Here is a 16,669-nt window from a genome sequence, read left to right on the forward strand (position 1 = left end):
TTGACATTTATTTTGTAAGTGATTAATTTTTTCCCCTCTGTATTATGAAAGCTTATTTTCACAATCCAATTATTTACATGTGAAATTTTGCAAAAAATGTTGCATTATTTTGAAAATGTTGTTTTTTTATCATGCTGCTGACATTTTGAATAACTGCACTGCTTTTGTTTTTGTAAACTACACACTGTTATACCAAATATGAACCATTTTAACAATAACTCAATGAGATTTTAGCAACCATCACCACATTTATGTCATGAGTTACAGTTTGTAAAGAAGAAAATGGTGGGGGGGGGGGGGGTTGGGGGGTGGGGGGGGGAGGGGGGGGGGACTAGACAACCCACTCTTGCTCATTTGGAGCCAATTTAATAACTGAAGCAAATATGGAGGAGTCATGGAAAGAAAATAAAAACTCCATAAACACAGAGCGCAGAACTGAATCTATGTAATAATATATAATTTAAAATGTTTGAACATTTTAGAACATTAGAACAATCTAGACAAGAACAGGCCATTCAGCCTGACAAAGCTTGCCAGTCCTATCCACTTATTTCTTCCAAAATGACACCGTCTAATTTGATGGTTCCTAAAGTCTTACTGTCTACCACACTACTTGGTAGCTTATTCCAAGTGTCTATCATTCTTTGTGTAAAGAAAAACTTCCTAATGTTTATGTGCAACTTTCCCTCAACAAGTTTCCAACTGTGTCCCCGTGTTCTTGACGAACTCATTTTAAAATTACAGTTTCGATCCACTGTACTATTTAGCACGTATACAGCATAGTTCCAACAGAAGAGAAAATAACAAAACACACACATACAATGATGTATTATATGGATGTAAACAGAGTGAAATGGCAGACTCTGTTCACTGTAAGCAGCCCAGCCAAACAAGACGTATTGTAAGTGGTATTCATCTTGATCTCCGTGGACACTGCCTGTATGTGGATATTAGTTATCATTCATGCCTTCACCTCAAAAGTGCTAAGTGAAGGTCAATACAAACAACACACATGGACATATTTGACTTTGCAAACTGTGCAGAAAGAGCTAAGGTATGAAAGGAGAACCATTTGCTTCGTGTACAAGTGTAAACATGCGTACATTGTGTCTAATCAAGCTTGTGAGAGTCCCTAACCTGTTTCATGTAATATTTTTCAAAAATGAAGTAGTTAACTCAGAAAAGGATCACATTTAACAAAACATCAGTGTTTTATTTGATTTGAATGAAATGAAAGTTTGCTAATAAATGCTGGGCAGGATTCTCCTTGAAAGAGAATTCCAGCTAAGTTCGATGGAGGGACACATTAAGAAACGCCTTTTTAAGGTTTATGGATGGCTGATTACAATAACAAATTCAAAGTAAAATCTCCAGTATGGAGTAGAAACTCAATTTTATGTTCCAGTATTTCATGTTTTCCAAGTTTTAACATTTTTAATGCTGGCCCCAGATATTTTAAGGGACATTTTCAAGAGTAACCCCTAAAAAGGTACCACTGCACAATTAATGCAATCCATGTAACAAGAAACATGACATAATGTTAATCATTAAATTTAAAGATTTTCAGCTTATACCGCATTTATACATTTAAAAAAAAAAATCCAGAGGAAATACAAAATGAGGTTTTACTGTGTTACTAAGTCAAACATGCCATTAATATTTGAATAATACTGCATTTGTTATATGAAATCTATTTCGTTGATATCTTTATTCTTCAAATGGCAGACCCTTTTTTCAAAGACATAGAAGAATAGGTAAATGGCAGATCATCTACTAATTAGTGTGTATCACCATCACATCTATGGAAGGCAAGATTATCTTTACCAGCACCTCAGGACACAAACAGTTTGTTCACAGGGAACATAGCTGTGTTGAGCCCACCCCACCAGGTCAGGTCAGGGGAAGGTGGGGAGCATGCACTGGTAAAGCGCATTGTTGCACCCACCACATGACGAAACAGCTTAGGATCCTGGTTGGCAACCCCCCAGACAGACACGCGGTCCTGTCCCACTCTCCAGAAATGACCATCTATCTTCCACAGCCAGGTGTTATGTGGACGACCCCTTGGCCTGGTCCAGCCACTTGGGTCCTCAACAATGAGGATCCTACGAGCTGGATCACCCTCGGGGAATCACGCCACATGGCCGTAGTGCCGTAACTGACACTCCCTCACAATGCAGGTAATGTACCTCATTCGGGACTCCATGAGCAACCGCTCATTCGACACAAAGTCAAACCAAAGGTACCCAAGGATTCTGCAAAGCGACACAAGAGATAGCGTCCATGTCTCGCAACCATATATCAAGACAGGAAGCACCAGGACTCTAAAGACTTGGACCTTCATCCTTTTGCATAGATATCAGGAGCTACACATACCCCTTTCCAGTGACCTCATGACCCTTCGTACTCTTCCCATCTGTCTACTAACTTCATAGAAAGAGTCACCAGAGACACGAATGCCACTGCCAAGGTAAGTATGCTCTTTCTGCAGACAGACATAGCTGCTGATAGCTGCACCCAAGTGATCATTTTAGGCCTGAATCTTGGTTTTTATCCAGGATACTCGCAAGTCCAGACACTCAGCCTCCTCGCTCAGTCTCTTGAGAACCTCAATCAGAGCCTTAATTGACTCTGCGAAGATCACAGCATCATCAGTAAAGTCAACATCAGTGAATCTTTCTTCACCAACAGATGCCCCACAGCTTCTGGACCCCACAACCTTACCCAACACCCAGTCCATGCATGCATTGAACACAGTAGGAGCAAGAACACACCCCTGATGAACCCCAGAATCAACTGGGAAAAACACAGAGTTTCTGCCTTCCACCCCACTAACTGCCTCTAAAGTTGATGTCACATTACACAGTTTCTAGTAGTGGAGTACATCAGATTTTGTCAACTGCAGTTGATGATCTCGTTGCCACACCATGTCAAATTAATGAATGAATACTGTTGGCCATGTTACATTTTCCTACAGATTGCTGGCCTCCTAGCACTGTTGTGCTTACACCTTTTTCTGACAGTCAACAGTGTGCTGCCTGACGAAGTCGGCTTTTTACGAAGGGCTAACAGCTACAACAAGTTCAGCCGCAATCTCTAACTTTTTTTTCCTTCCATTCTGTTGTGGTACATAAAACACGAGACATCAGACAGAGGAGCTTCTCTTCTGTTTGTGAAGCCCAAAACACCTTTGTTCCTTATTCCTCGTTGTTGAATTCTACGTGTTGCACTTCCAGATTAGCATTCATTGGCTCTCATGCACATAAGCCCACTTGTACGAGTAAAGACAAAACCAAATGTATTGAATTTTATTGGAGCGAATAGGAGACTAGTTGGAGTGAGTCGCTGGGCATATTGCATTAGAACACGTCACTGACTACCTTTGACTCGCTAAATTTAAGTAAATAAAGGCTACGACTGAAAATTGCTGGAAAAGCCTGGTAATGTAACAGAATTAAGATCTTCAAATCAATTATTAATTAACAGCAGCCATGAAATAGTCAAGGGGAAACAATGCTGGTGGTCTGGAATAGGTGTTTACAGAGGTTTTCATCGAAATAGGCAATGTCAGCTTATTTATGTTTTCATTGTTAAAAAATATAAATATATATATCAAAAAGATTATAAAAGCATGCGAAAATGTGTAAGTGAATCTCATTATAGTAGGTCCTCTGTCATAATACACAGATAACCTGCTAATATACTGGTAATTAGACAGTAATTAAAATGTTGAAACATTGAAATTAGGGACATTTAATGTAAAATGCTGCCCTACAAAGTAAACGTGGTGATTTCATTGTAGCTTGTAACGTCTTCACTAAACACCTCACTACCATTAGCATCACATTTTTTCAATCAGTTCTTTTTTCTTTCTAAACTCAGGCTTCACAAGGCATATCTTGCAGACAAAGAGCCCATTGAAAAACAACCATTCTGAATATAGACCTTGATGTTGGTGCCATTGTTCTTCTTTTACTGTACAGAAAAGCCTCCACCCACTCCAGCTCCAGGAGACGGCAATTGTCGTGATGGTTGGTACACCTATGGCCGATATTGCTATTTAATTGTCAGTGAGAAAAAGGGCTACTCGTGGTATCATGCGAGGCACTATTGCCAGGAAGGAAGAGCCGAACTTGCATCCATACACAGCCGAGCAGAAGTGGAGTTTTTACTGAAAGCTGAATACAACAAGTATCACAATCTCTGGATTGGCCTCTCCAAAGACAGCTCAAGTAAGTAAAAGAATGCTTTGGCTTTGTAACATAAAGTGCTCACAGAATAAATGTTTTGCTTTTCTTGACCAGTGGCCACGGCACTGCATTTGTACAGGGTGGCGGACTCAAACGGGAAATTTTGGAACTAGGTGTTGGCGACCCTGGAGCGTCAGCAGTTGTTTAGAACCCCTTGCCATTAGTTATAACGGAGCAGTGGAGTGGTGCGCAACAAGCGTTCGCTGTGAAAGCCTTTTATAAGAAGGGTGATAGTATGACTGCTGCGCAAAGGGAATTTCGGTGTTATTACCAGTTAGGACATCATGATCGTGTCCCATCTGTTTATGCGATTACAACATGGGTGAGTAATTTCGAAGAAATGTTTTCAGCTGTAAAAACAAAGTCCCCAGGTGGAGCCACTTTGCATACTCCCTGACAATCAATGGCAGCTATTCGACGATTGTTTGGAAGGCGCGTCATTTCCAGAAGTGGGTAGTAACGAGTTACGTTTACTTGAGTAACTTTTTAAAAAAATTGTACTTCTAAGGGTAGTTTTACTGCACCATACTTTTTACTTTTACTTGAGTACATTTGTGAAGAAGAAACGCTACTCTTACTCCGCTACATTGGGCAACACTCGAATTGTTACTTTTTTTCCCATTATATACGCTATATTTTTGCCAGAGAGAAGCCGCCAGTGGATCTACTGTATGATTGTTTCACCAATCAGACGTAGCAACAATAATCACATGGCTCTGTTTCACAAATCAGACTATCCATGCAGTCACATGACCACACACAAACTGTGGTGGCATAGTAGCACAAACTCCTCACAGACAGCGGACAGGGAAAGAAAGAATACATGAAAAATGAGAGCCAACTCCTGCTGAAGCTTAACCATCACTTCACTGAGTGAAGAACAAGCACGTTTTAACCAAACATGCACAGACACAGACAGTCAAGGTAAAGTGAGACTTGTTGTACGCACACAAGCTGCCTTGTTCTAATGTTATTTTTTATCAGCTGTGCTATTTGGAGGGCAAGTGAATATGCAGAATTATACTGTCAGTGTACAGTATATCTTATAAGTAGTTTGCACTGTTCAAACATACATGTTACCTTCTGTAGGTATTGGCTTCAAAAGCTTTGCTGTGAAAAACTGAGATTTGGAACTTTGTGTTATTTGTGCATCTTTATTTTGTAAAGATGTTATTTATTTTTACTCATTTTTTATTTTTTTATTTGGAAATAGCAGAATTTGCACATTATTTTATATTTTCCTATTACAACATTTCTAAAAAACAGATACAGTAATTTATTATGATCAAACAGTTACTCAGTACTTGAGTAGTCTTTTCACCAAATACTTTTTACTCCTACTTGAGTAATATTATTTTGAAGTAAAAATACTTTTTACTCTTACTTGAGTACAATTTTTGGCTACTCTACCCACCTCTGGTCATTTCACGTTAACGGTGACATTCCATGCCCTCCAAGATCCCCAGATCTCACTGTTTGTGATTTTTTTTCTGTGGGGACATCTTAAAAGCCAAGTGTACCGCACACGTCCTGCAACCATTGCTGAACTAAAAAGGAGGATTGAAGAGGAAAGCGCTGGCATTCCTCTTGACATGTTACGTCGAGCAATGCAGAATTTCCACAAAAGGATGTCAGAATGTGTACGGAGAAATGGACAACACCTTCATGATGTTTTCTTCAAAACATAAAATGAATATTGATTACCATCCTATATGATACATTTAATCATTAAATGCATTTTTAATGTGTTTTTTCGTGCATTGAATGTCAATTGAAAATTTCTTGTTTCCCTGCGCCACTCTGTATATTAGTCTTTGCTTAAAGTGGAATATTTTCACAGTTTTTTTTGTCTGGCATGGTCAGCACTAAAGTTCCATTATTTAGATTCCAATCCTAAATGCAGTTATACGAGACTTGAATTGATTTTGAGCAGAAAAAATTCTAACAATTCACATTTTATTATAGCTTTTTTCTCTGCTCCACAAAATTTTGTGCGCTAATTAAAGGAAACCTGATCATATTTTTTAATAAAAAAGTGAATTTCTTTTTCTCCTGCTGTCTCCTTCCATCTGTTCATAATTCGGATGACAGCAGGTGTACAGTATGGCACCCTCAAGCTTCACATGCACTGCAACTATGCATCGAGAGTGGAAGGCCGCATTAATCCCAATGCATGTACGCCTGTGGGTTTTGTTGTTTAAAGATGGACGTCACAGACTTTTACATTTCCAGGTTTATTTCTTTGTAATTTCTGTCAGTTATGAAGATGTTCATTTATAAAAGGCAAAATGAAGCAGAAGTGAACTGCTTGCCGAAGGGAATACTCTTCTGATTTTTTTTTAGTGTTTTTTGGTCACCCATCCTGCCTTTGTTAGTTACTCATCCTCTAAGCATCTCCATCTTCTTCCCTTCAAGTGGGTTGGTCCTGGACAGACAAGTCTGCTGTCAGTTTTACTAGCTGGGCTCCTGGAGAACCCAATGGACTACAACACTCAGGAGGAGGGAGCAGCGAAAACTGCGTTGAAATGTACGTGCAAGATGGAAGGTGGAATGACAATAACTGCGTGACAGAAAGAGGCTTCATCTGCCGTCACCGCCAGTGTAAGTAGCTGAGCCATCTATGATGTCTTTTCTGCTCTCTGCTTGTAAAGGAATTTCATACTGTGAAATCCATCTCTAAGGTCTAATGTGATTCATTTTAGGTCTGGCGCAAGAATCGCAATTCTTCTGCTCAGAATAAAATGGACAAAAAGGTTGAAACACTTGGATGAATGAGAGACTCTACATAGGTGTAATGCTGGTTCTGTCCATAAGTTATTGAAACAATGCTCAGGATCATCTATGAGGGGGATCTCAAAAATTCATCCAACCATCCATTATCCAACCTGCTATATACTAACTACAGGGTCACGGGGGTCTGCTGGAGCCAATCCCAGCTAACATAGGGCGCAAGGCAGGAACAAACCCCGGGCAGGATGCCAGCCCACCACAGGGCACACACACACACCAAGCATACACTAGGGACAATTTAGGATTGCACCTAACCTGCATGTCTTTGGACTGTGGGAGGAAACCCACGCGGACACGGGGAGAACATGCAAACTCCACGCAAGGAGGACCTGGGAGGCGAACCCAGGTCTTGCCTATAATTACGGACAGCATGGCTAGAAAAGACGTGTCACTGCTGGGGAAAGCTATCATTAATGGTGAGAAATCGCTCAGGGCTAGTCTCCTTCGGTTTTTGGCTTCACACACTCACACAGAGCAGTCGGGACCTCTGAGTCAGTAAGTTGCAGCTTAACTAATGGCACTGAAGAAGAACAACTTTAGTACTGTGGCAGATAAGCCATCTCGGTCATGCAGATGCCTTACATCTGTTTGAAAGGCACTGGGCCGAGGGAGGTGTGAAATGGACAGTAGTGGGGCCTTGAGCCATTTCTGGCCAGTGACAGTTCAGTCAAAATTTCAGTGACAAATACACATCAACATTTTTTCAAATACTGTAAGGTATGGTGGCTTTAGGTAGGACGTCTTTGATGATGTGTAGCCCTGCACCTCTATGCATCCTCTATGTGTCAATTCAGACTAAGGCTAAGGCAGAAAGACACTTTAAAATAAAAAATTGACTACAGCTGCCATTCTAAAGTTTAGGCAGGTGGTCTTATCAAAGGTCCATTCAAGATTTTACATTTCAGGACACCATTGTCACAAATCACCCCATCATATGGCGGAAATCATTAGTTGTGAATTAAAAGCAAACTAAAATATCATCAGGATTAGTATTTATTAATTTAATAAAATACAACTGTAATTTTGAATAAAAGATGAATAAATCTTTAGTAATTTTAAGATCCATTGAGGAGAATTGTGGCAGCCTGGTGGCACAGTGGTAACACTGCTGCCTTCCAATAACAAGCACGGGATTCACGTCCTATGAGCTCTCTGCGTGGAGTTTGCACATCCACTCCATCTCTGTGCAAGTTTCCTTCAGGTCCTCAGTTTTCCTCTCACAGTCCAAAGATCCTAAATTGTCTCATTTGTGCGTGTTCACCCTGCAACGGTCTGGCCGTCCTGTCCATGTATCGTTCCTGCCATACACCTGATGATTGCTGGGAAAAGATCCAGCTGCCTGGAAACCCTGCTCTGGATTGGCGGGTCAGGAAGATGGAGGAGTAGGTGGAGGAGAAATTCATTTAAGGCAAATACTCCAATAATAAAAGAACAGTTACAAGCTTTGTAGTTAGACAGATACAAAACTTTGGCACAATATTGCACTTTTCAGTTCTACTTTTTAAAGCTTATTAAAATTTCTGTTTTTTAGATTATCAGACAGGTGAAGATAATAATATTACTATACCTACTGATGCTCCTGAGAAACACCCACAACAGAACAGTAAGTGCTCGTTGTTATTATTATTATTATTATTGGAGTGTTTTGTCCTCATCTCTTTAACAAGCTTAAAGTCACCCAAGTGTTTTAACTGACAAAGTTAAAGGAAGATGGGAAACCTGCTGAGCTTCCACAACAGAAGTGCAATGCAGGATCACAGCGGCACAAAGAACAATTTGTATGATTTTTATGGTTGGATTTGATATTTATTGTACAGTATTTGGTACAGGATATTAAAAAATGTGTTGGACTATTGAGAATATTGCATACTGTATATATATTATATATATACTGTACACCAGGGCTATTCAATTACAAATTCAGTTGGGCCAGATTGTCAAACTAAGAAGGTTAGCTGGGCCAGTCATTTTAGCGGCAAAGCAGCTCGTAATGACAAATTTTAAAACCAACACAAACAAATTTATTGAAAAACATAAGGTTTATTCGTTGTTTCTCTTTTAACTTTGGTCAGTTTGCAGAGCAAAAGGTGCATACAAAAAGAGCTGAATTAACAGAATCTGAGGTAGCCCCTATTTTTTCCACTTACAAAAGAAAAAAAACTGACCTAGGCTACATATCTGACCTATAAAACAAAATAGTGCACAGTAGTAGGCTATTAGAAATAACATTGTTTCCTTTTGAAACAAAATAAACAACTTGCACACATTTGACCCAGGAACATCTCAAAGTGCATAAAATAAAAAGTGCACAGTATTCACAACTATAACAACACTGAGGGAACATATTTTAAATCACCATGTGTGATTAGGCATGCCTCTGTTACGCATCCCATATTATATTGATGTATTGTAGGCTACAGTTACCCTGCTGACTTAGTGGGAGAAGTGACATTTTTTGTTTTGAACGAGAGCAGTGACTTTAGGCTCGTAAGTTGTCAATGCAATTCGAAGGCATTGGTGGAGAGTATGGTCAGTCAGGGAGCAACGAGAGTTGCTTTTTATGGAGTTCATGTGTGAAAAACTTGACTCACGTGTATATGTTGATCCAAACATACTGAGCATGACGATCGCTACTTTCTTAATGTTAGGGAACTGATGTGCGTTGACATCAGTCCAAAACATTGCAGGCCCGTTAGTGGAAAGCTCCTGTGCCATGGTTACAGATGACTGCATGTCAACAAGTTCGAGTGTGAATTTCCCCTCGTCAATGGAAGGGACCAGTTTCTTAGCTCTGGCGGATAAGTCCCCTTCTATTGCAACAGTGAACGGGTCTCTGACAAAAACGGCCAACTCTGTGGGCAGATCAAGTCCATCCAATCGACCAGCAAAGTTATTTTTCAACATCGCAATGAAATCTGTCATCACATCCGTGATTTGTGCGGGGGATGAGATGCATTTGCGGAGTGTCAGAAAATGCAGCATTCGGCCTGTGCTCAAATCATTTGCGAAAAGGTCCAGTTTAACTTGGAATGCGCGCATCTGTTCCACAAGGTCGATGACAGTTTTGTCTCTGCCTTGTAGTCCCAAATTGAGATCGTTCAGGTGTTTGAATATGTCGCTCAGAAAGTAGGCATCGGCCATGAAGTTGTCGTCCAGTATGCGACTCAAGTGCATTTCTGCCTTTTTTTGCTTGCTGCCGTGGAGGAATGTTATGATCTCTTCTCTGAGACCGCAGAAACGCTCCAGTGCTTTGCCTTTGGACAGCCACCTCACGTCATTATGCAAAAGAAGGTTGTGGTGCTCAGCAGACATTTCTGACAGCAGCATGCGGAATAAGCGGTGTTGGAGGCTTGATGTGGAGCAATTAAAATTAATTATAGCCATAACGCTGTCCATTGTCATTTTGAGCGCCCCGCTTAGTTTTGCGCACAACACCGCCTGATGCACAATGCAGTGTAAGGAGATCAACTGAGGTGCAACAGCGGACCAACGTGCTGCCAAACCATTCACTTTCCCTGTCATGGACGGAGCCCCATCTGTCACAAGCATGCACAAACGCTTCATATCCAGACCACTGTCTTTAAAAAAGGCGGAAATTTTCCCAAAGACAATATCGCCAGTTGTGTGTCCTTCTAACGACAGTAGGCCGAGCAGCTCCTCTCGGAAGCATTTGCCATCAAAAAAACGGACATATATGCACAACTGATCAGTATCAGTTTTGTCTGTGGACTCATCTACTGCTATAGGCATAGTATCAGCTTTCATCAGGTCTCCTAACAGCGTTTCATACACATCTGCAGCAAGAATTTCAACCCTATGAATGTTTGAAGTATCTGACAGGGGTACGTTTTTTATAGCAGATACCACGCTCATTTTAATTTTATCGTCATTTATCACCTCATCCACGACAGCCAGCATACAGTCCTTCACGGTTTCAGAGTCTGTGAATGGCCTTTTCTTTTTTGCCAGTATCTAGGAAACATGAAGGGATGCTGCAGTAGCTCTCTCTTGGGCTGTGAATGACCGCACCATGGTAGTACTGCTCCGGTTGTAAGATGCAATCAAACTCTGCACTTTTGCAGCCCTCTCTTGAGATCCCTCTGGAAAATTGGTGCGAAAAGTGTGGTGTTTCTCAACATGATGCCTCCGCACATTGTAATCTTTAAATACTCCAATGCGCTCATTACAAATTAAACACATCGGTTTGGCGTTTGGATGTGGCGGTAAAATAAACAAGTATTTGTCAGTCCAGGCAGGGTTAAACTTACGGTTTTCATTGGCAATTTTACGTTTCAGTGTTGAGAAAGACATATTGATAGTAATCTAAGCTACTACCGGCACGCTCTGCATTGTTTGCGTGTGGCAGGCTACGTACTTTACTTAGGAATGCGCGTTTTTGGCGGGACCATAGACATAATAAATACTTTATATTTATATTAATATACTATATATTTATATTAATATAATATAATATATATATATATTTATATTAAATTATATTAAATAACAATTTATGAATAATATATATTAATTTATTATCTATGGGCGGAACCACGGGCTGGGCCACTCGGAGGTTGATTCTGGGCCGCATGTGGCCCGCGGGCCGCCAAATTGAATAGCCCTGCTGTACACACACACATACATTAGACATATGTAATTATAATTCAAATTTTGACTGACTATGGGTTGAAGAAAGGTCTCAAATATTCCAGTGTTTAACATTTTAAAGCAGAATACTGTATACTTTAATCTTTTTTTTCTGTATTTTGTACCAAAATTTGATTCACAAGGTTTTAGAACGTTTGCTGTTGTATTTCAGAGTGTTATTATAGAGTACATGAGCAATACCTACCCATTTTGTTCCCTTTAAATCTTGCATCATTAAGCTTGATCAGTGATTTTATAAAACAAATTAATTAAGACTTCTTCAAAGAAATATAACACAAAAGAAGTCTATGACACAAATTTTATACCATTTATATATAATTTTAATAATATACATGAACTATATGTAAAATATAAAGCAATAAATGTATCATTTCACACATTTATTACCAGTTTTCACATCTCAACTTGTTAAAAGTTTGTATACTAAACTTTATTTTGTATAATCAATTTATATGAACATTTACTTCAATAATATGCATATTATGTTTATGTTGCATGTGCACTGCGCTGTGTAATTTCCAATGAACGCGTCTTATTGTCGACATCTACTGTCCCTATTTTACCTCCACTACGCTGCGCCTGAATTTGATAATGCATACACACGTATAATAATAGTAATAATAATTCTTTACATTTATATAGTGCTTTTCTCACAACTTAAAGCTGTTTGCAGAAAGCTTGCAGGACCCGTGATCGCCTTACAGTGAGGCAACAGTGCTACCTCTGTGCCACCTGCTCATAATACAAATAAAGGCACCTGATTATTTTCTGTGTTACTTTGTTTACTACAAATTATCATAAATAAATAGTTTCAAAAAGATTTTTTAAAAGCCACTTTCAAGCAAAGAGTGTAGGCAATTACTATTATTATTATTAGTGTATATACTTGTGTTTAAGTTCTCCCATTAAGAAATGGCAGCTAACAGGAACAGTACAGGTCAAGTTGAGGTCGGGAAGACCAAGAAAACTTTCTGAAAGTACTGCTTGCTGGATTGTTAGAAAGGCAAACTAAACTCCCTGTGGTGGTGCCCTTTTCTTCTGTGCAGTGACACTTGAACAAATATGACCTTCATGGTAGAGTCAGCAAAAGAAAACCTGTCCTGTGTCCTGGCCACAAAATTCAGCGACTGACATTTGCAAATTAACATCTAAACAAGCCTGATGCATTTTGGACCGAGTCCTGTGGACTGATGAAATCAAAATAGAACTTTTTGGCCACAATGTGCAAAAGTATGTTTGGAGAAAAAAGGGTGCCGAATTTCAGGAAAAGAACACCTCTCCAACTAATAAGCATGGATGTGAATCCATCATGTTTTGGGCTTATGTTGCAGCCAATAGCACAGGAAACATGTCATTGGTAGAGGGAAGAATGGATTCAATTAAATACCAACAAATTCTGGAAGCAAACATCACACCATCTATAAAAAAAGATGAATTTAAAAAGAGGCTAAGTCCTACACCAGGATAATGATCTGAAACGCCTCAAAATCTACAATGGAATACCTCAAGAGGCATAAGCTGACAGTTTTTCCATGGATCTCACAGTCCCCCAACCTAAACATTATTGGATGGATCTCAAAAGAGCAGTACACGAAAGACAGCCCAAGAATCTTGCCTTATTAGAAGCCTTTTACAAGGATGAATTGGTGAAAATACCCCATGAAAGAAATGAAGGACGCTTAGTTGGCTACAAAAAGCATTTATAAGGGTTTGACTAAGAATTGACAATGTCAGGTGCCCAAACTTTTGCTTCAGGCCCTTTTATATTTTTTTTTCATACCTGTGAATGATGGAAATAAAAATGCAATCTTGCCTAAAATATTAAAGAAATGTGTCATCTTTAACTTTATACCTTTTGGTGACCAGTTCATCTTCTGCTCACTTAACTGTTCAGAATAATAGACATTTCAAGCACTGTGCCCAAAATTTTGCATGCCCCTGTATATATACGCACACAAACATACTTTCATACAGCGTTTTTTTTTTAAGTTAAAAACATAATAACAACAAAGACTGTATATCTGGCTGCTCTGTAACCTTTCGTCTACTGGTGTTAGTGCTGATGGTCCTGTGCTGTTTGTAATAAGGAAGGAGTGAGAAAAACGGGAGTGCAGAATGGCTGAGGTCTTTAATTATGTTGTCTGCGAGTGCTGCGTATGTCCTGACAAGAAGGCAGATTAAGGGCTGTGACACCCTAACCATCATCTGCACTGGTTTACGCTCTTTAGCTGAGCTGTACCAAAAGGATGGACTACTCACCTGTAGAAGAAGAACAAATGGAGAAATGCAACCTGTCCTCAGATGTCTTCAGAAATCAGGAACACCCGTGTGTCTCCAAGATGAGAGCCAAAATGTGTCGTACGCACCTCAGTTCATCAGTGATGGTGACTCCAAGAAACTTAGCACCGCTCATCCTCTCCAAATGCAAAAATCACCAAGCATGTACTGTAGGTCCCAAACACTGGCTGAAGTGAATGTGATTGGTCTTAAGCAGAATTAGCTGTTCCTGTAGGGTTTATGTGACATCGTGTGGTTGCATAGTGTAGACACACCAATGGTCCAGATGCAGCAAACAAAAGATCTGTGGGAGCTAACTGTTGGAAAGTAGAGGAGAAGCACATACATGAATTTTGAAGGAATTCTGTACACCATGAAATATGGAGGACTGGTCAAGGAGAAAGCTCATCAGAAAAGAAGCCTTAAGGGAGCTTCTGAAGTTTAGTGACCAGCCATACCACTTTACAATCACTGTGCATAGTCTGAGCTGTGAAAGTTACAGAAAGTTAGGATGACAGAAGGCATTTCTAACGATGAGCAAACTTCATGTCTCTAACACATTCAGTCTCTCGGTACCATATGTATAAATATATTATGGTTTTATGAGACTGTTGTGGTATTTAATGACCTGAATTCCAGGAAGAAAAAAGTTAAGTAGGAAGCCAATTTAGATCATCGACCAATGAGCACAATACCTGCTGCCAAGCTTAGTGTAGATGGCGTCACACTAGGAGGCATGAAGGATCAACGCTCTGAACATAAGAAAGTGGAAACTTGACAGCTCTAAGTATCAAAATATTAGAACACAAATCCTGCTGGCCTTCTAAAAAAAAGAAGAATTTGGTCTTTCAACCCAACATAATCCAAAGCATTCAGACACCTCAGCCACGGAATGGCCAGACAAGGAAGATAAATATCCTGGAATTACCACCGAGTGCCTGAAATGCAGTCCTGTCCACAGGCAGTTCCCTTGCTGTTTGCCTGAACTTGAACTTTCTCATAAAAAAAGAGTGCGATAAAACTGAAAGAGACCCGTCAGAATAGAGCAAAGGCTATGATATGAGCAAAACAGAGTTTACATTATGTATTAAAGAAATTAAGCTATTAAAAAGTGCAAAAGGTGTAAAAAGGTGTGACATGAACTGTCCTGATTCAAGCTCTACATCAAGACAAGCTAAAATTTCAAAAAGGTTGTGTAGATTTTGGATAGCCACTTTATATGTCCATAAATCAATCATACCTTGAATTTCATACTGAATACGATCCCAATTTATTATCGGTTTATTTCTATTGATTCCAGTTCTGTTTTTGTGACATGTTTGTCTGTTCCAACATTATGGGAGTATGAAACGGCCTGTGTTGGTAAAATGTAACTGACAGCTTGTTGGGTAAAACCTCTAAAGCTTTGCCAGTTGTATTTCTAACACATTGTCCATTTCATGTGAAAGAGAGAACGGGAGAAAAAAAAAAAAAAATAAAGCTAACAATTTTTGACCTTTTCAGATGCTGGTTCAATTGCTGGTGCAGTGATTGGCGCGATCATCCTGGCCTTGGTGATAGCTGGCGTAGCCTATTATCTGATTAAAGTACGTGGTGTGAAATTCACTGATCTAAGGACACCATCGACAGTAAATCACTTTGATAATGTAAGTCTGATCCTCTGTTTCAGTAATGTGGGTGTTTGTGAGTTTCTTTTACCTGTTCTTTTATTTACCAACATGGAAATCTCATAGTTGATCAGATGCATGTCCTACAGTTGGGTCAAAGTAAAAGTTCAAATTCAAAGTTTAGGAACTTCAGAAATGCATCGCAGAATTGGTTTGCACCGTAAAAAACATACATTCCATTTTCTGACAACAGTTTTGAAATGTTGACTAAACCATCTGAATGCCCATTGAAAGAAACTTAGCTGGTCAACCTTTTTTCTTTATTTCTAGGCAAGTAGATTTTTCAAATCTAAGTATGGTAAGCCACTTCAATGTTTAGAGAGGATTATGAGATACATAAAACCCTGCTCGATTCGCTCGCCAACCCCCAGGTGAGCGCTAGACACTAGCCACTTCGCGGCTCTGCCACTCACATATGGGGAAGCGGATGTACAATTTGAACAGAATGTTATTTTCATGGGAAATGTTACATATGCATAATAGACCTAACTATTTTACATTACAGCGAGTAATTAACCATAGTAAAAAATAGATAGATAGATAGATAGATAGATAGGATACTTTATTAATCCCAATGGGAAATTCACAATAGTGAAATAGTAAATAGTAAACCGTAATAAATTGAAAGAAAATTGTTTCATGTTATGTTAGAGGTATTCGTTGCGTTGTACGTTTTTGTTCTGTTTGGTTTTGAAATTAACACGCAAATACTTTTTAAACTTACACTTTTACTGTAAAACTTCAGTAAAATCAATATTTGGAATTAACTTTTCGTCAATATCGCATTGACTTTTGATTCCATGTTTGGAGTTACATTGTGACAATGCAACATATAACTGCCCATGAGAGAATATCGTTTCTTTCTCTCTAATAAATAAACCAACGTTTTCGAATGTTTGTCCCTGTGATTTGTTAATTGTCATAGCAAAAGCTATTCTAATGGGAAACTGTAAACGTTTTAATACGAATGGCATATCAAGATCTCCTTTGACTTGTCACACTTGGGTCACAGATTTG

General features: G+C 39.3%; 1 protein-coding gene across 1 annotated transcript in view; it reads left to right on the forward strand.

The window, feature by feature from the left end:
* LOC127527905 (macrophage mannose receptor 1) overlaps positions 1 to 16,669 on the forward strand; it is a 183,967-nt gene that overhangs the window by 155,939 nt on the left and 11,359 nt on the right. The window contains exons 46-49 of the mRNA XM_051928073.1: positions 3,984 to 4,232; positions 6,666 to 6,851; positions 8,572 to 8,643; positions 15,489 to 15,631. Coding sequence (XP_051784033.1) covers positions 3,984 to 4,232; positions 6,666 to 6,851; positions 8,572 to 8,643; positions 15,489 to 15,631 — 650 coding nt within the window. The remainder of the gene's footprint in view (positions 1 to 3,983; positions 4,233 to 6,665; positions 6,852 to 8,571; positions 8,644 to 15,488; positions 15,632 to 16,669) is intronic.

This window comes from Erpetoichthys calabaricus, chromosome 5 (assembly GCF_900747795.2).
Source record: "Erpetoichthys calabaricus chromosome 5, fErpCal1.3, whole genome shotgun sequence".
Lineage (NCBI taxonomy): Eukaryota > Metazoa > Chordata > Cladistia > Polypteriformes > Polypteridae > Erpetoichthys > Erpetoichthys calabaricus.